Below are 23,155 nucleotides of genomic sequence, written 5' to 3'. Positions count from 1 at the left end.
GTTACTAACTAGTGAGCTAATGACTGCTGTCTGAGCACACACACCCATCGTTACTAACTAGTGAGCTAATGACTGCTGTCTGAGCACACACACCCCATTTGGTCACTGCTAACGTTTGAACAGTCAGTATTCCAAAACTGATTCCAGAATTAAGGCCTGCAGTGCCTACTTTTTGGGGAAATAATCACTGCTGTTCAGTGTTACGAAGGTGGGGGTAGAGGGGGGTTTATCCCATCTGGCCATCACTCCCTTCCAACACCACTACCCTCCAACCATTTGTGGCAGCCACTTCACAAGAACATGAATAAAACCAGCAGAGATTTGAACCCATAACCGTCAGTGTGGGAGGAAAGGTTCTTACCCCAGAGCCACAACTCCTTCACACTGAAAACACGTTTGACTTTGAGAAGGCACAACCAGTTAGATTTGAACCCATAACCGTCAGTGTGGGAGGAAAGGTTCTTACCCCAGAGCCACAACACCTTCACAGTTCATACATGCTTCTGCATATGATTGATATTGAGAATTGTGAAAGCACAAACAAACACAAACAGTTAGCTTTGAACCCACAACCATCAGTTTGAGGCAAGGTTATTACTCCAGAGCCACTGAGTACTTCACTAYACATGTTCTCTTCACACAGTTGAGGTTGAGTAGAACAAACAAGCACATGCAGCTAGATTCAAACCTTTGACCCAATGGTCTTACCTCATACTCCCCCAAAAATACACAGTTATCTTCAAATATTTGTTGAGAATTGTTTAAACAAAAACACAGCCTGCTAGATTTGAACACACAAGTTTAGACGTGAGGCCAGTTTGTTACCTCTCACCCACTGTCTCCTATATGTCAAATATATAAGTTGGGATTCAATCCCATTGCGGGTTATATAATAGGCATTGCGGCTTTTAAAGGCAATTTCGATTGAGCAGACATATTCAATTATTGCATCTCGGTGCAAGAGGCGTCACTACAGTCTCTGGTTCGAATGCAGGCGGCATCATATCCGGCTATGATTGGGAGTCCCATAGGGCGACGCACAATTGGACCAGCGTCGTCCAGGTTTGGTCGGAGTAGGCCGTCATTGTAAATAAGAATTTGTTCTCAACTGACTTGCCCAGTTAAATAAAGGTTAAATATATTTTTTTTTCTTGTGCAGCTTTTACTGTGAATGGGATCTCTGCAAAAGCGGGAACATTGCCTTTAAAAGCCACAATGCCTATAACTTGTGATTGGATTGAATCCCAGATTTAGTGGGAGCCCAGATCCGTTTATGAAGGCTTTAAGGTTGAAGACTGATAATTGACAGTGCAGAAACACTATGATGTTTTAAACTCTTAATGTCATGAACAGGGAACAGAACTACCAGTGCCATGATAGATGCCTCTAAATTAGTTAATGTTTTTAGGTTGATCCTTCTAATGTGACGAGTACAACAGGTGGCGTTGGGTTTGAAACATGCCCAGAGATCAGAGATCCTATTACATTACTATTCTAATTCCTAATTGTATGCATGCCCTCTTGTGGACAACATCTAGCCCTCTAAAGTAGCTTACAAGACACAAAGAACACCAAATAGGCCCTGTTTCACAAAAGCATCTCAAGGCTGAGTTAGGATAGGATCCTATGGTTCTAACAAAGAACTTAGCCACAARATACTTTTGGGAAACTGGGCCCTGGTCTTGATTGGGTCTGTTAGCATAGCATACACAACGTGGTCTTCAGTATACTCCGTCCAATAAACATGAATTCAGAATTGACGAGATGAGCGTTGTCAGAATATTTCCAAACATCGTAAAAGTTATATTTCAAGAATTAATACAGACTGTACACCTCCCTCCCACACAGCCTTTCCTTAGACTGTTTCTTCCCCTCTCATCCTGTTGTCCCCCCGCTACAGGTTCCCTAACATCGCCTGTGAGCTCTTGACATCAGATGTGTCCCTCATCAACGACAAGTTGGGCGGGGACGAGTCACTCCTGGAGACTCTCTACCACTTCCTGGAGCAGGACCCACCCCTCAACCCTCTACTAGCCAGCTTCTTCAGCAAGACCATCGGCAACCTCATCGCCAGGAAAACAGAACAGGTAACCTCAATGCCCAAGAAGTTATAAAGGCGGATAAAGAAAGTGTAAGGACCTACCTGGAGCTCACCAAATGTCTCTCCTGCGCCAGGTAATCTCCTTCCTGAGGAAAAAGGATGGCTTCATCGGCCTGGTGCTGAAACACATCGACGCCTCTGCCATGATGGACCTGCTGCTTCGCCTCATCAGCTGTGTGGAGCCTGCCCCCTTGAGACAGGAGGTCCTCAATGTAAGCTGCCACTATCTGCCAGCGGTTCCTGTTCTCATAAATGTTGTTCAATTATAAAATATAATTTCTTATTGACCTGGACGTCTTGTATTTCTCTCATTCATTCACTGTCATCATTTTTCTTTCCTTATCTCAGTGGCTGAGCGAAGAGAAGCTTATTCAGAGACTCACAGAGCTCATCCACACAGGCAAAGACGAGGAAGTGAGTCATAGACCTTAGACTGATATTGCAGTATTCTCCTGGACAAGGCACGGCAGTTGATATTAACTATCTGGTCAGAAGTAWGAATCCTTTTTAATTTATTTATTCCAGAGACAATCAAATGCGTCCCAGACGCTTTGTGACATCATCCGCCTTAGTCGAGACCAGGCCAATCAGATGCAGGAGAAYGCCGAGGCCGACCCCTTATTGGCTGTACTAGAGTCGCAGGAGAGCGTAGCCGGGCTCCTGAAGACTATGTTTGAGGGGGAGAGGAGTGAGGCCTCCATTGTTAACGGAACTCAAGTGCTACTTACCTTACTGGAGACCAGAAGGTCCGGGTGAGTGGAACAACTGTTCTCTCTCTCTCCCTCCCTCATATCTCTTTCCATTGCCTTGTCCAGAAACAACCTCTCGCCACTTGTGRAGATCTAAAAAAGATATGATAGATTTAAGCAATATGGTAATACATCCACCTTGCCTTCTGATAGGCTGTCTGGATTTATCACCACATTGCTTACACCTTACTAATCCTCTCAGATCTCCCAAATGCTTAAGGCAGGGGTAGGGGCTAGAGGTTGTTTCTGGACAGGGACCATCTCTCCAGCTATTTTAGCATGTGAACATCTTTTTCCTTATCCCTCCCTCGTTCTCTCTTTCTGTCCCAGGTTGGAGGGGCTGATGGATCTCTATTCTCAGGGATATGAAAGGTCTTACACTGTCAACAGCAGTATTCTACATGCCATTGAGCCCCATCTAAAGGACTTCCAGCAGCTTCTCCTGAATCCCCCCAAGGTAAGGATATACAGTAAGGCCGAATGGCTGATCAATTTACAGTGGTCAGTGGGTACTAAGAAAGACTCAGTCATGAAACATACAAATAATACTTTTTGTTAAAATGTTCTTATTTGATTATGTTGGAGGCCAACAGACTGCAGTAGAATTCCAACCATACTTTTATAAATAAACTGTTCAGGGTGTTTACCTCGGCTCCAACCATTAACACACAATTGAATCAACTTGTTCAACACAGTTCTTCCTGTATACATTGGACTGTTYAGTAATTGAATTGAACATGGTGTGTGTGTGTAGAAAAGTGCAATACTGACGACCGTTGGCCTTCTGGAGGAGCCGCTGGGGAACGCCCGCCTTCACGTGGCCAGGCTAGTGGCCGCCCTGCTGCAGACCAGCGYCCCCAGTGTCTGTCAGGAGCTCTGCAAGCTCACCACAATGGACCAGTTACTGGTGTGTCTGCACCGCCGGATTTCATCAACTTGCCATTCTCTTACTCTTTCGCATTCATTCATTTGTTCACGCTCTGGCACTTTTCTTTTATTCACTTCCTCTCCTTTCTGTCGTTCACACTCACATTCTTGCTCTTTCTTGTTCTGTCACCTACCATCGGTCACCACGGTTCTCTCGCTCTTTGCTCTCCACAGGACCTGTTCTTCAAGTACTCATGGAATAACTTCTTGCACTTCCAAGTGGAGCTGTGTGTGGCGTCCATCCTGAACCACTCTGTCCCAGAGGAGCGGCCCATCCCGGGCCTCCAGAACCACGAGGAAGAGAAGCACCCAGCAGGCCCAGAGAACCAGGGGGAGGCAGGAAGTGAGGCTGGGGAGCCAGCCAAGGCCAGCGACCCGGTGGAGGAGACCACCCTTCACAACACCCTGGTGGCACATGTAGGTGGCTTGGTAGCTCTGCGTTTATCTGTCTATGTGCAGTAATAGCCTAGTATAAAACATAACATTTAATTTTCTTATGAGCCTCTACCTCTGCACATTGATTGATTTTACATCGTAGGGAAGGGCTATGTACATGAAGGCAGGGTAAAGTGACTAGGCATCAAGATAGATGAGTCCAATAAAGAACAGAGTAGCAGCAGCAGCATATAATGTGTGAAAAGGTGTGAATGTCATTGAAGTGTGTATATATATATATATAGTCTAGTGCAGGGGTGTTCAACTCCCACCATACGAGGTCCAGAGCCTGCTCCTTTTCTGTTCTACCTGATTATTAATTGCACCCAATCAGTTCCCACTTAGAGGGAAACAATGAAAAAAAACTCAGTGGAACTGGCTTCTAGGTCCAGAGTTGAGTTTGAGGGGTCTAGTGAGTGCAGATAGTTTGGGTACCATTAATTGACTATTTAGCAGTCTTATGGCTTGGGGGYAGAAGCTGTCTCGGAGCCKGTTGGTCTGAGAGCGTTATACATTATTATTCTGTTTTTATGTTGTCTCTGAATTTATTTATTTATTCTTCTACTTCCTCCCCAGCTCTTCCAGAAGTGTCGGTTGGTACAGAGGATCCTGGACGCCTGGGAGGAGAACGATCAAATACAGTAAGACATGTCAGACACTCAAATCTGGGGAACAACTGCTTTTAGTATTGTCCAGTATTGTTTCACTACAATGATAGTAGTGTCTGTTAGATGTCATTAACCGGTGTGTGGTTTTGTCTCTCAGGGCGGAGGGCGGCGCTAGGAGAGGTAACATGGGTCACCTGACCAGGATGGCCAACATGGTGGTACAGAACCTAGAGAAAGGACCAGTCCAGTCCCAGATCAGTGACCTCATCAAAGGTATGTGTGTTTTCATGAGCTGCCAGATTACCACTTCTGTATTCATAAAAGAATAGCAAAGAATGTTCCACTGCCGGTTACTGTGCCTGGGTGAGTGCTCAGTTAGAACTGGACTGTGATATTGCAGAGTTGCCAGAGGACTGCAGAGGACGCTGGGAGAGCTTTGTGGATGAGACCCTGAGAGAGACCAACAGGAGAAACACAGTGGAACTGGTATCAACCATTCAGTCACCATCTCTGTCTCTCTCCAACACACATAGACACCCTTTTTTTTCTTGCTCAATCACACAAGCATTCCCTTCTACACATTCTGTCTGTCATTTCCTCACTCTAATTCTCTGTCTGTCCTGTGTGTCCCAGGTGAGCACCCATAACCTGCACTCCTCCAGTGAAGATGATGATATGGAGAGTCCCTTCCCCAACGATCTGTCACTCCAACAGGTAGGAAGCCACAGCACCATGACGACACATTTGTCTGCCCATGAGGAAAGATCATTACTTCATGTTTCCCCCCCCCCAGGCTTTCTCAGACTATCAGATCCAGCAGATGACTGCCAACTTTGTGGATCAGTTTGGGTTCAACGATGAGGAGTTCAGTGAGCATGATGAAAACATCAAGTGAGTTTAGTCATCCGTTCCACTATTCCTTGTCCAATAACCAGAAATCAGCTTTGAAACAGACTGTACAGCAGTTTGCTATGACAAAGACCTCTGGGGGGGCTAACAGCTGCTGTTTGCATTAAACGCTATTTTGTTTCCTTCCTTTCCTAAGTGCCACATTTGACCGGATTGCAGAAATAAACTTCAATCTAGATGCTGATGATAATAGTGTAAGTTGTTGTATTGTTCTGTAATGTCTACCAGCTTCATTGTGTGTGTAGTGAAAGTTAAATGTTTACATGCGTTTCCCTCTCCCTGTRTTGAATGCAGGCCAACGCTACTGCCTTTGAGGCCTGCTGTAAAGAGAGGATACGTCAGTTTGACGATGCTGAAGAGGAGGAGGACATTTGGGAGGAGAAGGAGATTAACTATGCAACACAAGTCAAATCCAGAACAAGGTTGGTAAAAATTCAAGATCCAAAAACAAAGTAGGGGATGCTATGCCAATGTGCAGCTCTCTCCCTCGATTTCTCTTTMTTTTTCTCATCAAACCTCTCTCCGTGTGTGTGTGTCAGGTTTGGGGTGTCCCACACCTCAGAGAGCAGCTCCAGGAGCAGTSTGGAGAACGGGGGTCGGGAGCGGGACCGCGGGTCGGGCTCAGACGAGGAARACGACTCCAGACAGAGCGCCTCAGATCCATGCAGCCTGGAGGAGAGCAAGGACAACACTCCCAGTACGCCCGGCAGTCAATCAGCTATTTGTAAACTATGCTTATTACCCATATTTACTCAATCAATTAGACAGTCATCATGAATGGTTTCCACTTTGTGAAAACCATTATTGTACACTTTTTCCTCTTACCATGTTATCATGTGAAGGTCCAAGCTGGACAGCGAGTTTCGGGGAAGCTGGRGGTAACTCGTCCTCTCCGGGTCCTGCAGGCTGGGATTCCCCAGGGAGGAGTGGAGGAGACAAACAGGAGGCAGGTTGGGCCAACTTCACGGAGTTCCAACCTTTCAGCAGGTGGGAACCAAACAYTCTCCGTACAATTTTATATACATTTGATGTTAGTGTCTGGGATATTGTAACTTGTCAATTTATCAAAATGTTTTTAGTAAGACCTTTTTARATCACCAACATAAGACCCTGTTTACTTCATTGTGTTACATACCRAGTGGCGTGTTGTCAGTTCTCTGTACCTGAAGCTTACCTCCTCTCCCTGCAGYCCAGAGGCTGGCCCCAGATGCAGCTCTCCCGTAGGCAGCAGTGACACAGACAAACAAGTCAAACCGGGTCCGGACAAGAGTGGTGAGTGTGGGATGATGGGATGTTTCAGCCACCTGACATTTGGCTTAGCTCTCCCTTGTGGAGACTTTCATTATTGCATTTGAGAACAATAAAACGTTTTACAAGGCTTTCATTACTTAACCCACAAGCCAAAGTGATTGTGTGTCCAGGTGCGAGCCCCTCTCCCGGTGGTGAGTGGCCGGTGGGTGAAGGTAGGAAGGCTCCCCTCGTAGCCTCAGATAGTAGCTCCTCCGGGGGCTCCGACAGCGAGGAGGACGACAAGACTGCCGCCGCCGCAACGGAAACCACCAGCTCGGGCGCCAACAAGAAAGCAGAAGTCAAAAGGTTGGTTTAACATGAGTTAGACTCRTCATACTCGCACACAGTCAATGCTAAATCATTTTCTGTAGAAGTCCACTCAAGCCTTAGTACCCATGTAAATAAACATCTATATTTGAAACATAACTACCACATTGAAGTAATTATACACTGGACTTGGAACTGAAATTACTGGATTCAGAGTTTGGAAATCCAGGGAGCTTCCCATGAACTATGAATGTGCTTTACTGAAGAGGAAGAATCACTAGCATTTTAAATATGAGTTCAAGTGGTTAAACTACCAAAATACAGTTTAACAGTTCAACTCAAAACTCTTCACATGTTTATTTTCTACACACACACACTTCTGTTGATGACTGACTAACAAGCAACAAAAAAAAAAACTTTTTCTCTCTGTGCTACAGTGAGAACCCCATCCCTCTGGAAAAACTGTCCCTCACTGATGCMCCCAAGTCCCCCCCAAAGGCACAGCTTGCAGCAGACACACCGCCAGCCTCRGCCCCCACCCCTCAGACAGACAACAAGTAGGTGCCAGGTCGTGTGTGTACAAATAATGCATGCTTGCACGTAGAGATTCCAGGCAGATCAGGGCTAAAAATATTCTAGCAACCCGGTTTCCTTTTCCAAACAGCCAGAGCCAAGCCACACATCTGGACGTTGAACAATAGCATTGCTAGTTGCCAGCGTTGTGAGCCTGTAGAAGTATTTACTGTGAACTCTAGCCKGCCAGAGAAGGAGAGGTGGTCTGCAATGTAGGATTATGTTATCACCATCTTCTCTCTCCCAATCTTCCTCACTTTCCTCTTCTCCCCYCCTCCCCCTCCAGAGAGGATCCACCCCAGTGCCCAGAGATGCCAGCAGTCAATGGGCCTGTCTGAGGGGCAGACAGTCCTAAACCCCAGACTGGTGTGACAGACTGTGCCATTTCCAGGGAGACCACCCCCTCCCAAATAACCTCACTGCAACCTACAGTGTTTTAATGAATCACGCTGCCATGTTATTGGACCTGGACACTGCCAATCAGCACCAATAATGAGGCGGGGACGTGTAAAAGCAACCAATAGGCAGAACAGTGTAGAGGAAATTGTCTTCAAAGCCTTTTCTGATGTTGCTCATACGTACGTGTGGTTTTAATGTAGCAGTGATCTTTTAAACAACCGAAATCCGAAAGGAGTATAAAGTTTTCTGAAGGATTTGTTCTCATACTCTTTTCACAAACGGTTGGACCTGAGAGCACAGGTTAACTTAACGAAATGATGCCTCAACAATAAATACCTTTCTGAAATATTTTTCTCCTTGAGAGCTTAAAAGGCACTTATGCAGCCATTTTTACTGTACATTATAGGACAATGTTGTTCTACCCTCAGCTCTGTGTTCTCTTTTTTTTTGTCATGGAAAAACATCTCTTTATTCTTGTACCTCACCAGTTCTCTGAATGTTTTAAAGTGTCCAAGGAACACAGTTCTATAATCTTTTGCTCATGTGCAATAATGACAATTAGCCATTTTATTTAAATCAACTTTTAGTGTTGTCGAAAGGAAGACTCATTCGGTATAGTTATGGGCCAACTAATTTGGATATAAACTAAACTCAAGGTTTTGATTTGTCTTGTTATTGCATGTATAACCGGTTCTCCGTTGACCTAGCTAGTGAGCTGAGACCTGACTGTTATTGCTATCCCCTTTAAAATCAACCAAACATGATCTACCTATATTCAAATATCTACATTTTAAAGTAATTTTACAAGCAATCACYGTGTGTTTAATGTTCCGTTTTTCCTAAACCCTTTCAGGGCAGGAACTGCCTTTGCACCAGATAGGGGTGAAGCGGTCTTCTTGCGAAGGTCAGCGTTGGGTTCTGCTAAATACTTGATCTCTCTAGTGCACTGGTTCYCATACTCATGACACCATAGATCTACTGGTAAAATTCACATGAAGGGGTACTCCGGGCAGAGCAAAATTCAGTAAGTGGTATATCAACCAGTGTATTTAGTCATTTAACACCTAGCAAGTTATGACTTAGTGTGGTTGACCACATGAATAGCAAAGTACTTAAATGCATCCTTCCTTGGAGATTTCACTGATCCAACAATAGTGCTTTCACCCATCCAATCATGTCTGATCACCTTCAGGCAGAGAGGAAGGGGAGGATGCATTGGCGTTTCCCTCATTTTGGGACTGTGACCAGAATGGAGGTGAGTGTCTTGATGCCAACTTGTTTCAATCTAAATATATCAGTGTGAGCATAGAACAGATKATTATGCTTTGTGTTAACAGGTTAATGTCTTGTGAAAGCATCAGCTTTCCTCACATTTTGTGAACATCTTTAGTATGTCACCGACAGTAGATTCTAACTTGTCTTTGACCTGACAGCATTTTCTTCAAAAAGTGCATGTTCTTACTTGGCGAGTCTGATTTCTGTTTCTCCTGCCTASTCTAACAGTGGCTTCAGAATGGTGATCCCTGACCATTAACCACTCCAGGGTGAGGCCCCTCTGGACAACCATCACCTGCATGGATACATGATTAATAGATCTGTCATATCTATTTAACCATCACATCCACTTTCATACTGGTGCTRTGTCTAACAACCAGGGAATGAGGTTGGTTTTACCTGGCTGGTGCTGTGTCTTTGAACTCATGTAGCTCTAAAATTGAGAGCTTCATAAATCAGAGACATTAACAGTTGTTACAATCTTGGACTAAATAAGAACTTGAGACAGACAAACCAGTGAAGTTTAAACCCACAGTGTTTTTGTTTTAATTCTAAAAAATATATTACATGATTGACAGACCCGGCTCAGAAGGAAACTTCTAATTTAGAGGGGGGGGGAAAATCACAAATAAATTATATTGTATTGATCTGATTAATGTTGTGGATATAATGGGATGAGCTGGCCTTTAAGTGTGTGTTGGGGTGGCTGGATGTGACATTGTCACACCCCGCCTGTAAGCAAAAATGAGATTCCGTAACTCCATTCCAGAAAACCCACTAACTAGGGAGGCTAGTTCTTGCTCATACAAACACACCATTTCCACTCTGGTGTGATATTGATATTGGGGATGGACAATGTAAAAAATAAAAAAGACAGGGTTTACTTATACACATTTTCCAAAAAGTAGTAGCATTAGTCACGTTAACACAGAAATAAACAAATGGCACATTGGATTCCTAATTTTAAAAATAAATGGTGCTTGAGGAACTTTCCTTACCGAGGAGACAAAGTTAAATAAATTACTACCATAAACGTTACATACAAATCTGAGTAGTATATACAAAAGGAGTTAGACACAAATCTACAATTCAAATTTTATGTTCAACAAGACAGCAGTATAACCATATTTTACACGGCAATGTTTGTGTTAAACGAGGAGAGTGTGTCTGTTTTCTTAACTTGAGGGCTAACCGATACTGCTCTGTAGCATAAAAAAACTAAAAATTGACTTAATTGCAATCTCACAAATTCCAGCTAAACATATTCTCTCTACAAGGCTCTTAACAGACATTGACTCCTATGTACAGGCTTAAGAATAGAATGTAACAGCCTCTAGCTAAAAACACTGGTTTAGACAGAAGAGCAGCGGCGAGAAAGTTGGGACTCGCTGAAGTATTACTGTTCACATAGATGCAGTTGTTCAGAAGCCAAGCTGACTCACAGACCACCAAACAAAGGCTGAGTAGGTGCACAGAGAGTGATATCTTATGCTCGGACACATGCTTTTGAGACTTTTCAATGCTATTAATTGGTTGGATTTGAATTATTCTAAGTGCCTTGAACACCTAACGCCCCCCTCTGGTTAAGAACTATATTACCTGAAAACAAAATTGGTTGTTTAGAGCACATTCCAATCCAACTGTCTAATACTTGTCACATGTTAAAATCCACTGGCACTTGTATAACTGAAATAGCATTTGTCCAACATTAAACCAGACCATAGAAACAGAGGGGGGGGAGAGGGGGGTCGTATCCAGGAAGTCTGTCATGTTAGTCAGATCCAGTCTCGGCACTGTGCCATGTAGTAAACAGACTAGTCATCCATCCCTTAATCCCCTCTGCTCTGACCACAGGCCCCATCCACATTTTGTGCATAAATTAATCTTCACAAAAATATATCCCTCCTGTTCCTTCAGCATCCCTTAACATTCAACTGTAATAGTGGTTTTTGATGAAGAAGTACAGCCCATAGCTTCTTGTGTAAACACTAATATTGTTCTGCAGACAGACTCCCTGTCCGGCGGATTTAGAATTTCCTCCTGGTTTGATCACGAGGGCTAATAACAGCATATCAACTGCTCTGGGTGTGATAACTAGGAGGACTGATCTTGCTCTGACCCAAAAATGTAACAGATCAGCTGTAAAAAATAGAAATTCTCCATAAACTGTTGAGGGCTCCCTTGGTGGTGTGTCTGGGGAATAAGAGACATCTTAGAGGGGATCTGTGAGAGTCCAACTCCTCACGGGTAAGACTCAGGCAGTGACGGGGAAACGGGAGGCTTCAACGTTAGCTAGCATCAGTTGGGGCCGATTCTGTTGTTAAAGGAAACACTCCAATTCACTTCCTGTTTTCATGGACAACAGGCATGGCTGGGCTGGAGACAAGGCTGGATAATGTAGTTCATCATTACCTCCTCCCTGGAGTGTGGAGGAATGGGAGTTGTAGTCTCGGAGATGGGAGGGTCTGGCTACATCTGCATGCTGGAACATGCTGGAGGCCCCAGTTAGATTACTGAGAAACTGTCCATCTTCAAGCTCACACAACAAACTACATCATGCTTTGTTTCTTTTAGCTCCATTTTGCATAGACATCCAGCGCAAAGAGTGGTTGTACTACCAAGGTGACAGGCTGCAGCCAGCAACACGGTGAGACAAAAGCGAGTGGTCATTCAGGGACTTCTTTCTTTCATTTTTATAACAAAAACACTGAAACGTGACATCAGTTCAACACTGAACAGCGCTCAACTGTGGAAAGGACTSTCTCAATCCCGCCTCCTTCTGGAGAGGAACTCCTGTGATTGGCCAGCAGAGATGTCCATCGGGTGCCTCAGCATTGCTCATTGGTTCCTGGTTGGATAGTTCCTGTTATGGTGGAGCCGTGCATCTCTAGGCATCAGAGAGGCAGCTCTGAATACTGTCCATCCACAGCTGTGCGTTGGGGCTGTCCTGCGCACAGAAGTTATACACTCTTTTGGTCGTCTTGAGCTGCCGTAGAAAGAGAACGAGAGAGGTTAAGACTGTTTGACCGTGCTTATGTTACCGAGTAGATTTCCTTTTTTCCATTTGAGTCATTTAGCAAACACGTCACAATACACACATAAAAACCATCACCCTGAGGGCTCTGGTAACTCACATCGAAGAAGGCTTTCTCCTCTATGTTTTTGGGCGCTCCCATGGAGGGCGTGCCTGGAATGACAGACTCCACCTCCGCCAGCTCAATCACCCCCTTAAACTCCTTGTCCTGCCTGGTCTCATAGTATCTCAGCTAGACAGAGAGAAATCATTGTCACCGTCATCACCACCACAGTAACAATCACCATCAGTATCATCAGTATCATCAGTCCATCATCAGTCCATCATCAGTCCACCTCCCTCCTCTTACCTGATGTTTGGTCTTGTCCAGCACAAACCAGCGGGGTTTCCATGGCTTCAGCAACGCGCCTTTCTTAAACAGGATACCCTCAAAACTCCTGGGAGTCAAAGATAGAAGAAACCCATTCAGCCACTTTCGTAACACACTGAGGGGTAATGTGTTGCTGGGGCAGCGATAAGGGTGGGGGTACAGACCTGTTCTCACTCTCCGTGCTCTGAAACTGGCTGTATAGGGTGCTGGTGCTGGGGCGCCCGGCCACAGGGGTGGAGGTGGTGCTGGTCTCACGGTCCATGGCCAGGTTAATAGAGGAGCCCACTCCACTCTCCGGAAGGTACACCCCCTGAGACCGCCGCTGGTGACTCAGGTTGGACGACATCAGCAAGGAGCTGTTGAAAGACGGCTGAAAGAGCGAGAGAATGGAGGAAGAGCAAGAAAACACAGAGGATATTAGATGAGGGCTAATATATTCAATAAAACASAAAGAGTTGCCACAAGAGGACAGTAGAACACATTACTATAAATCTACAAGAAGTTATTTTCAAATAATCTTCCAAAAGTCTAAGTAAGTGTAAGTTTGTCAGTCAGAAGRATGGCATCCTAATAGCCAGTGAAACCCTAGGTTAGCTTCTGGTTGTCCAGCGTTTCTCACCCTGTTCTCCAGCTTGGCCTCGGTCCGTTGGTTGGCCTTGATCTTGTCCCAGGTGTCCTTCCATTTCTCTGGTGGCAGCCCCAACTCTGCCTCCAGACTCTGCAGGTCCTAGGACAGTCAGATTCATGTATAAGAATTTATACAGGGACTACTGCAGTATACTGATGGTACGTAATGTGTAAGTAATCGCCACTAACCTGCAGCAGTTTGGTKATGGCGTCGGGTACCACTCTGCTGCGGCTGTCGTAGCAGGGCCAGACGATGCGTCGCTGGGACTTGGGGGTGGTTGTGTCTGGTTTGTCAGGTACCTCCTCAGCCAGCCTCTCCTGCCGGCCCCTCTGCACCAGCTCCCAGTCGTAAGACGGGCCCTCAGACAGCGTCTCCTCTGTGTAGAAGTCCCACACCTTCAGGTTGGAGATGAAGCTGTACGGCCGCAGCACCTGGGGAAAAGAAAATAGTAAAAACACGGATTTAGCTAGTAAATGACCACATTTGTTACCACAAAACGTGCATGTAAACAAAAGTAATAATTGTAACTACAAGATCGTCTAGTACATCTTAAGTCTAAGACCGTAAAACTAAACCTCCACTTGATTAGAAAATTGATAAAATCCACTTGAATTTTCAGTAAACTTCCCCACCAGGGGGCAGTCTAACGTAACCCAGTAGAGTTCCAGGCTCACTCACCTCCTCATCCTCTGGTGAGAACATGTAGTTGAAGAAGATAGGTGTTTTCTTGTTGAGCCGGTCGATGTAATCCCACACTGACTTACACACCTGCGGGTTCTTCCTCTCCCCCTTCTCCTCGTACAGAACCCCTTAATACAGACGGAAGGTTCATCAACTCACTGAACACACAACTGGCATACAAGTTACACTTAAACACCCAAAAGTGTACAGAAATAACCTACTTCTAAGAATTCCGATAGTATCTATGGGGTCTGGAGTTTCTCCTAACCATGTAACCTGAATCTGGAGATAGGCCATCTGATAAGTGGAAAACTCGAGCCCWTATCTGTAGAACGGAGAAAAGGCTCACCGAGCTCGATGCGTTCGTAGTCCGAGTCGAGCAGGAAGGTTCTGAAGCGGTTGGACACGTAGTGGTAGGCCAGGAACTTCAGGTAGTACTGACTGAACTCAAACTCCATGGGGAACTGAAGGTGGATCTGTAGGGGTACAGGATTTAAGGTAACACGTCAGTTTGCCCTTCCTCTGTTTACTGCTCAACTTCCTGATCGTCAAACATTCACTGGCCTTTTCTCAATTGGATTTACTCAACTCCTGTGTCCTCTTTCACCTCCTTTAGAAAAAGTTCAAATGTAATCGAGGAGAGGCGGCGAGGAGAAGGAAAACGAGCTTAGACTCTCCTCTCCACTCACGCGTCATCAGGCGAATGTGATMAATTACATGATAAAACAAATGTAGCTAGTTGTGCAAGACATTTTATAGATAAAAGTAGCATATTGTTTTTAAACGTGTATATGCTTTTCTCCTACGAAAAAACAAAAGCTGATTCAAATGGGGTGGCAGATTTCAGAACTCTTCTGCAAAGACCTCCGATAGGATACACACAGTACATTTGGAAAGTATTCATACCTCTTAATTTTTTCCAGATGTTGTTACGTTACAGCCTTATTCTAAAATGTATTAAATAGTTTTCTCAATCTACCCACAATACCCCATAATGACGAAGTAAAAACTGTTTAGACATTTTTGCAAATGTATTAAAAACTGTAAACTGAAAAACCACATGCTTTACTTAGTACTTCGTTAAAGCAGCTTTGGCAGCGATTACAGCCTAGTGTCTTCCTCGGTATGACGCTACAAGCTTGGCACACCTGTATTTGGGAAGTTTTTCCCATTTTTCACTGCTGATCCTCTCAAGCTCTGTCAGGTTAGATGGGGAGCGTYGCTGCACATCTATTTTCAGGTCTCTCCAGAGATGTTCGATCGGGTTCAAGTCTGGGCGACTCTAGGACATTCAGAAACTTGTCCCCGAAGCCACTCCTGCGTGTCTTGGCTGTGAGCTTTGGGTGGTGTCCTGTTGGAAGGTGAACCTTTGCCCCAGTCTGAGGTCCTGAGCGCTCTGGAGCAGGTTTTCATCAAGGATCTCTCTGTACTTTGCTCYGTTCATCTTTCCCTCAATCCTGACTAGTCTCCCAGTCCCTGCCACTAAAAAACAACTGCCACCACCATGCTTCACCGTAGGGATGGTGCCAGGTTTCCTCCAAAGAGTTCAATCTTGGTTTCATCAGACCAGAGAATCTTGTTTCTCATGGTCTGAGAGTCCTTAGGTGCCTTTTGGCAAACTACAAGATGGCTGTCATGTGCCTTTTACTGAGGAGTGGCTTCCATCTGGCCACTATCTGGCCACTCTACCATAAAGGCCTGCTTGGTGGAGTGCTGCAGAGATGGTTRTCCTTCTGGAAGATTCTCCCATCTGAGGAATTCTGGAGCTCTGTTAGAGTGACTATTGGGTTCTTGGTCACCTCCCTGACCAAGGCCCTTCTCCCCCGATTGCTCAGTTTGGCCGGGCGGCCAGCTCTAGTAAGAGTCTTGATGGTTCCAAACTTCTTCCATTTAAGAATGACGGAGGACACTGTGTTCTTGGGGACCTTCAATGCTGCAGACATTTTTTGGTACCCCAGATCTGTGCCTCGACACAATCCTGTCTCAGAACTCCACGGACAATTCTTTCGACCTCATGGCTTGGTTTTTGCTCAGACATGCACTTTTAACTGTGGGACCTTATATAGACATGTGTGTGCCTTTCCAAATCATGTCCAATCAATTGAATTTACAACAGGTGGACTCAAATCAAGTAATATTTTTTACCCCYTTTTTTCTCCCAAAAGTTGATCCCGTCTCATCACTGCAACTCCCCAATAGGCTCAGGAGAGGCGAAGTCATGCGTCCTCTGAAACCCGGCTAACCGCGCTCCTTAACACCCGCCAGTTTAACCCGGAAGCCAGCCGCACCAATGTGTCAGAGGAAACACCGTTCAACTGCCGACCGGAGTCAGTCTGCAGGCACCGGGCCCGCCTCAAGGAGTCCCTAGGGCGCGATGAGCCAAGTAAAGCCCTCCCGGCCAAACCCTACCCTAACGACGCTGGGCCAATTGTGTGCCATCCTATTGAACTCCCGGCAACGGCCAGTTGTGGCTTTCACTTTGTAATTTTAAGGTAGTGTGTGTAGATTGAAGAGTATGTTATTTAAGAAATTAAATAATTTTTGAGCAATTTTAGTCTAACGTAACAAAATGTGGAAAAAGTGAAGGGATCTGAATACTTTCCGAATGAACTGTATGACTATCCTCGATGAAAGGTGGCTTTCGAGGAGGGGAGGAAACTCTTCCATTTGCCTACCCTTCAAAATTGACACGCTCCTGGACCACTTAGGACAGACTTTCACCCAAATGAGAAAGGGCCACAGAGTCAGCAGACTCTGCACTCTCTCAAACAAATGTTTGGATGAAGGGGAAAGGAGGAAGACATGTTAAAACTTTTAAATAATCTGTTCTAGCACATCCATATAACAGGATGGTCGGACATAGCGTACTCATCTGATTACATTCAGGAAATATTTGATCCAGGTTAATAGTTCTTGGCTGAGCTTTGTAACATAGTTTACACGACGAAGACTATTTAAAGACAGTCTAGGCAGAGAGAGAAAGGATTCTAGTGAGATACGGGTCATTCCACCAATTAGGTTCCCTTTGAGTAGCATGAAAAAAAGAAAAAAAAAAGCATTTTATTTCACCTAATTTTAACATTGTTAAAAAGAGCACATGTTCAACTTAAAAAATWAAATAAAAATCCCCATCTCAAGAGGTTACCTAAAATTACTGTAGTAAATCTTGAATTATCCATAAATCCCCTTGTGACAGGGGAAATGGAAGATTGTTGTGTGAAACAGGGAGGGGCAACAATGCAAGCTTCACCAATAAGTTGTTCAAACATTTCTAGCCTGTCTGTCTATGGGTAACAGGGTTGACGTGTTATGCTCGACCCACTCAGTTACCACCAAACGGCCAAAAAGAGTAGAACCAGCCCACCGGCGGCTTCACTCTATGATTTGATTATTAGATGGTTCTTTTGAATGAAAAAAKATAMAATTWATAGTTTCCCCATATTAAAATGAGAGTTCATGTGACAGGGTTGACCTTAWAATGAATCACATGAAATAATCATCTTCAGAAATGACTATCAAAGCAACAAAATAACTAGTGTTTTTACAATGATGTTGTTGGGATTGAGTGGGTTAAAAATCTTCCTACAAGTCAGAGGACACACAAAATGTATTCATTTTTCCATTCGGTCTATATTCAAGGGCATTTCATTTAATATAGGATTTTAAAATTCAATATTTGTGTACAATTTCTACATAAAACATCAAAGGGACRCAAAAAGCACTCATTATGGGAACGACCCAGATACACTGAGTGTACAAAATATTAAGAACACCTGCTCTGTCCATGACTGACCAGGTGAATCCAGGTGAAAGCTACGATCCCTTATTGGTGTCACCTGTTAAACTGAGGCTGTTCTGAGGGCAAAAGGGAGGTGCAACTCAATATTAGGAAGGTGTTCCTAATGTTTTGTACACATTGTTCGTCCCTGTATGTGTAATAATAACACTACTGACAGTAACAGGGGGTTCAATAGAGCAAGCCAGTGTGAAGCTGGGATCATAAATACAGACAGGACGACTGAAACCCTCTGCCAGAAACGCATCAAACACGCGAGYCCACGTCACTGGCCAGGGAAAAAATTGCACTGTCACACTCTGGTAAACGCACGCACATGTTTACTCAGACACACACCTACACAGATAAATAGCAGAATCCAGGTGATATGGGTAAAGTAGCTGACATGTAAACACCCAGTGACACGGTTAGACAAACACACTTTACTGTCACACCTGCACTCATAAAACCCACCCCCACACGTACATACCTGGTGCACGCAGTCGAGAAACTGCAGGAACACAGGTGTGAAGCCGCTGCTCTGGCTGGCCAGGGTCTGGGCGCCGCGATGACTGAACCTGTGGCCAAACGACAGCCACTCCTTCTCCACCAGCAGGCGGAAGCCATCGAAGGTCCGGTAGTATGGGTCTGACAGAAGCTGGACCAGAGACACCACCTAGAGACAGAATCGGTGCGATAGTCACAGACAGGATGACTGTAATTTATAGGTTACCTAAACAGCGGAGTGAGGAGACAGACCGTTAGCACAGGCAGAGACAGGGTTGAGACCTACATTAGCTGTGAGAGGTGTGTGTAAGCATTGCCAGTACGTTTAGGGAGTACGTGTGTTATACCTGAGTAGTGACRTCCCAGCCGTCCTCCAGACTGACCATGACTGACGAGCCTGTGTCCAACAACTCTACCACCAGGACAGACACCTGCAGAACTCTGTGGAGCTGGACACACAAACGTCATGACAAAACCACTTAAATCATACACACATGAACTTATGCAGTCAGGATAAACATACAAAAACAAAATGCATCCATAGGTCACTCTCTTACACAATACATACACTTTTACAGTTGCACATGCTAACACACACACACACTCAATGAATGAGAGCATTACCAGGCACATCCATTCGGACTCCTCCAGGCAGCGGTGGAAGGTCATGCTGGGTTCAGAGGTGGCTGAGCTGGGAACACAGGCCTTGATCAGCTTCTTAAAGCTGTTCTTCACCTGACGCACGTCACACACCTCGATGGGCACCACCTCCCACTGCTGGAACGAGTCCTGCTTACCACCCTGATGATATGGGACAAACAGAGATCAAGGTTCAATGATACCAACACCTCCAAAGACTTGTGAGATATTGAGTCTTTATCAATATTCAAATCAGTAGACAGTCCAGTGTAGTATTGTGTATTGGCAATTGTACCTGAGCTGTGTCTGTTCCGATGATGTAGAGGTAGGCCCTCTGCTGTTTGAGGAACAGGGCTCGCTGGGGCCCCCGCTTGGGCTGGGGAACTCCTTACTGGACAGCCTGTTCCCCACTTCTGGGTTGTAGGCACTCAGACGCCCACTGCCCGGATACTGCCCCACTCCCTGGAGCACACACATACAGGTAGAGGTTTAGAGGGGGTTATCACACACATACAGGAGAGGTTTTAGAGGGGGTTATCACAACACATACAGGTAGAGGTTTAGAGGGGGTTATCACACACATACAGGGAGAGGTTTTAGAGGGGGTTTATCACACACATACAGGGAGAGGTTTTAGAGGGGGTTATCACAAAACACATACAGGGAGAGGTTTAGAGGGGTTATCACACACATACAGGTAGAGGTTTAGAGGGGGTATAACAATAAGAGGTTGTAGAGGGGTTATCACCACATAAAGGTAGAGGTTTTAGAGGGGGTATCACACACAAAGGTAGATGGTTTTAGAGGGGTCATCACACACACACACGGTAGAGGTTTAAGGGGGCTAACCAACACCCAACAGGTAGAGGTTTTAAGGGGTTATCACAGCACTATACAGGGAGGTCTACGAGGGGGTTACACACCATACAGGAGAGTTTTACGAGGGTTACACCACAATACAGGGAGAGGTTTTAGAGGGAAATCATCACACACACACACAGGTAGAGGTTTTAGAGGGGTCAATCAACCCCCCCACACAGTAGAGTTTTAGAGGGGGTAATCAAGACACACACAGGTAAGTTTTAGAGGGGTCAATCACACACACACACACACAACAGTAGAGGTTTTAGAGGGGGTCATCACACACACAACACACACACAAACAGGTAGAGTTTAGAGGGGTCATCACACACACAACAGAGGTACATCACACACACAAACAGGTAGAGGTTTACAAAAGGGGTTATCAGACACATACAGGTAGAGGTTATAGAGGGTTATCACACACATACAGTATTTTGCTAAATAGCTATATGTGAAAATGATGCTCCAAACCTAACAACGCTGGAAAAACATGAGTCATCAGACCACTCACAGCACACAGTAGTAATCAAACAAAGAACAGAAACATGGACAAACAGTACAATCTGCAGCATGGTGTGTGGAGTCGACGGCCCACTAGAAAACATGCAAACAGATGCCTAGAAAGAAGAAGAGAATCTCGCCAACAAAGAGATTGGACAACAAAAGGTTAGTCCTGAGAGAGCGAGACACACACTAGGCATCACAGGAAAGAGGGACCAACGGGCAGGGGTGCCAGCCAACGCAGACAGACTGACTGACTTCACTGTTAAGAGTCCTGATTGGTTAGATGGGGAGCTAGGGGTCCGGTGCATACTGTACCTCCAGGGGGGTTTCTGGCCTTGCCTGAAACTCTGGGCTGAGAGAGGGAGATGACCCTCGCCCTTTGACCCAGAGCTGAGGTCAAATGACACAGAGATGATGCCCGTTAACCAACACCATAGGGAGAGATGGTTTCACACAGCTATACATACACACAGGCCCAAATATGGATAAGCTATGGAGATGCGTTATTATTCAGGTAACATAACCACCATTCCTCTTTGGGTTAAAACACACTCGCATGTTCCAGTGAATGTTCCTTGGCATGTAATTGTAGGGCAAGTCACAATACAATCCCAAACCAAAGAAATAAGACATTCCTTGCAAAGGAAGTTTCAATGAACTAATTGATGCAAGTAACACAACCATATACAAACACAGTAAAACCACAATCTCACCTCCGCGGCTGAAGGTTCCAGGTACGTCCTCCTTGCCTCCCATCACCTGTTTCATCAGAGCTCCGATCTTAGGCTGCCTCAGCTTATCTGACGAGTCTGGAGATAGACACAAGCTAAGAGTCACAAACTCTGGCTTAAGAGAGAGTGTGTGTGTTTCAGGGTTTCCGATGGGAAAATGTGGYGCTGGACATTTGATCGACAGCATAATTCACCAAACATTTGAGAAATGTACCAGACCTATATGCATTGGGTGTGTAACCTGACTAGCGCATCCACCCACAGTGCTCAGAATGACTGAAATCACATCTTGATTATGATAAGGCACTTAACAGAACATGCAACTCGAGGATGCAACGGCTCGCGTCCTTCCGAATTCCGAAGCGCACTTTGAAGATGTTAGAACAACGGTCCACATTCACTTTTCCTCAGCTAACAAGACGAGTAAGGAACAAGAAAATCACTAGCCTGTGTCAATCTACTGTCCACCATTGCAGAACATTTTACCTATTCTATTTGTCAGCTTGTSGTTCTGTGCGAGAAATAAATGGCCTATTCCAAACAGACTGGGAAAATAGATCCCAAATGCATCCAACCAGTACATCAAAATTAAAAGCATCGAGGCTCATGCACAGATCAGAAGGTTTAGCTTAAAATGTTGATAAACGATTATTTATTCACATTATAAGCGCAGCAATGCGCACACGGCAGTTATAGGCTACACGCTAATATTAGTTCCATAATGCAATTAGCGGAAAAACACTGTTGCAGCACATCAGAGATCTAAAGATGCAACGACTAGCATGGATTGCTAATATGATTAGGATTGTGTTTTTGGCTACTGGACAATGAAAGAAAGTTGATTGAAATAAAAATAGTAGCTCTTTAATGCTGGCTATCAAAACAGTTAACACGTAATTGCATTTAAAATTGTTGTGCAATGATTGGGCATATAAAAGCTCTGGCGCTGTTTTACAGATATTCCCCCCCCCAAAAAAATCCTCTGTATCTGTATGTGCGTGTGATAAATAAGAATCATAACGACTAAAGAAAATAAACACATCCCAAATTAATTCCATGAAATTATGCAAATTAACCTATAGACYGATAAGCATGATCCGGTCAAATGTATTTCCATTGACAGCAACGAATAGGCTAAAAAGCATTATTTTGAAATGGGATTATGTTATTTTTTTGTGGGACAATTGGCCGGTGCCAATTTATCATCTTCTCGTACATTTTTTTGGGACAAAAGCCAGGTATTACTGGCAAACGGAAACCCTGATGTGTATGTGTGTGTCCTACCTGAGGTGCTCATGTGAGTGGAGGTGAAGCCGCCGAGTGTGTTCCTGCCACTGGGCTCACAGTAGGAGGGCATGGAGCTGATGATCGCCTGCATGTACTTCTCCTGCTCCAGGCTGGTCGAGTCGGCCTGGGAGGGGCCTGGGGAAGGGTCACAACTGTCAATCACCACTGGTTTATGCAGCTTTGCATGCTGGGTATAAAATGCTGAAGACTAAAAAATGCTGCTCAAGCTATAAGGGACATGCTGTGCATTTCAATGCATCTAAAGTGTTTGTCTATTTGCTCATTGTTTCTGATGAGTTGAGACTTATACTTCCATATTAAATTGCTACTGATATACAGTTGAAGTCAGAAGTTTACATACACCTTAACCAAATACATTTAAACTCAGTTTCACAATTCCTGACATTTAATCCTTGTAAAAATGCCCCGTCTTAGGTCAGTTAGGATCACCAATTTATTTTAAGAATGTGAAATKTCAGAATAATAGTAGAGAGAATGATTTATTTCAGCTTGTAAGGTTTGTAAKCCTCCTTGCTCGCACACACTTTTTCAGTTCTGCCCACAAATTTTCTATGGGATTTAGGTCAGGGCTTTGTGATTGC

The 23,155-nt window shown here is 44.7% G+C and overlaps 2 protein-coding genes and 1 long non-coding RNA gene across 8 annotated transcripts in view; 2 read left to right on the top strand and 1 right to left on the bottom strand.

The window, feature by feature from the left end:
* LOC111951395 (serine/threonine-protein phosphatase 6 regulatory subunit 2) overlaps positions 1–8,917 on the top strand; it is a 17,241-nt gene extending 8,324 nt beyond the window's left edge. The window contains exons 4-23 of one of the 5 annotated variants that reach the window (XM_070434783.1): positions 1,901–2,087; positions 2,176–2,313; positions 2,450–2,515; positions 2,627–2,853; positions 3,181–3,307; positions 3,605–3,757; positions 3,952–4,194; positions 4,789–4,853; positions 4,978–5,093; positions 5,221–5,306; positions 5,454–5,534; positions 5,614–5,711; positions 5,866–5,923; positions 6,024–6,151; positions 6,269–6,426; positions 6,572–6,716; positions 6,919–7,001; positions 7,151–7,325; positions 7,724–7,843; positions 8,146–8,917. In XM_070434783.1, the coding sequence (XP_070290884.1) occupies positions 1,901–2,087; positions 2,176–2,313; positions 2,450–2,515; positions 2,627–2,853; positions 3,181–3,307; positions 3,605–3,757; positions 3,952–4,194; positions 4,789–4,853; positions 4,978–5,093; positions 5,221–5,306; positions 5,454–5,534; positions 5,614–5,711; positions 5,866–5,923; positions 6,024–6,151; positions 6,269–6,426; positions 6,572–6,716; positions 6,919–7,001; positions 7,151–7,325; positions 7,724–7,843; positions 8,146–8,197 (2,506 nt within the window). In that variant the 3' untranslated portion in view covers positions 8,198–8,917. Of the gene's footprint in view, positions 1–1,900; positions 2,088–2,175; positions 2,314–2,449; positions 2,516–2,626; positions 2,854–3,180; positions 3,308–3,604; positions 3,758–3,951; positions 4,195–4,788; positions 4,854–4,977; positions 5,094–5,220; positions 5,307–5,453; positions 5,535–5,613; positions 5,712–5,865; positions 5,924–6,023; positions 6,152–6,268; positions 6,454–6,571; positions 6,717–6,918; positions 7,002–7,129; positions 7,326–7,723; positions 7,844–8,145 lie in introns of all 5 variants that reach the window. The other 4 variants (XM_023969458.2, XM_023969456.2, XM_023969455.2 and 1 more) reach the window with 4 other exon arrangements.
* A 1,133-nt stretch (positions 8,918–10,050) lies between these two features.
* LOC111951396 (myotubularin-related protein 5-like) overlaps positions 10,051–23,155 on the bottom strand; it is a 95,423-nt gene continuing 82,318 nt past the window's right edge. The window contains 14 exon segments of the mRNA XM_023969459.2: positions 10,051–12,519; positions 12,668–12,799; positions 12,917–13,004; positions 13,102–13,307; positions 13,557–13,664; positions 13,754–13,996; positions 14,244–14,374; positions 14,596–14,722; positions 18,512–18,697; positions 18,876–18,977; positions 19,153–19,329; positions 19,463–19,518; positions 19,521–19,606; positions 22,526–22,688. Coding sequence (XP_023825227.2) covers positions 12,421–12,519; positions 12,668–12,799; positions 12,917–13,004; positions 13,102–13,307; positions 13,557–13,664; positions 13,754–13,996; positions 14,244–14,374; positions 14,596–14,722; positions 18,512–18,697; positions 18,876–18,977; positions 19,153–19,329; positions 19,463–19,518; positions 19,521–19,606; positions 22,526–22,688 — 1,904 coding nt within the window. The 3' untranslated portion in view covers positions 10,051–12,420.
* Positions 19,614–20,317, top strand: LOC139022952 (uncharacterized). 2 transcript variants are annotated; one of them, XR_011474031.1, is made up of 4 exons: positions 19,614–19,654; positions 19,689–19,809; positions 20,112–20,174; positions 20,291–20,317. It is a non-coding gene; the product is annotated as an uncharacterized lncRNA (long non-coding RNA). The 2 variants fall into 2 exon arrangements; XR_011474032.1 differs by having other exon boundaries at positions 19,637–19,688; positions 19,724–19,809.

This window comes from Salvelinus sp. IW2-2015, linkage group LG24 (genome assembly GCF_002910315.2).
Source record: "Salvelinus sp. IW2-2015 linkage group LG24, ASM291031v2, whole genome shotgun sequence".
In the NCBI taxonomy this organism is placed as follows: Eukaryota; Metazoa; Chordata; class Actinopteri; order Salmoniformes; family Salmonidae; genus Salvelinus; species Salvelinus sp. IW2-2015.
This window is presented reverse-complemented; position numbering and strand designations above follow the sequence as displayed.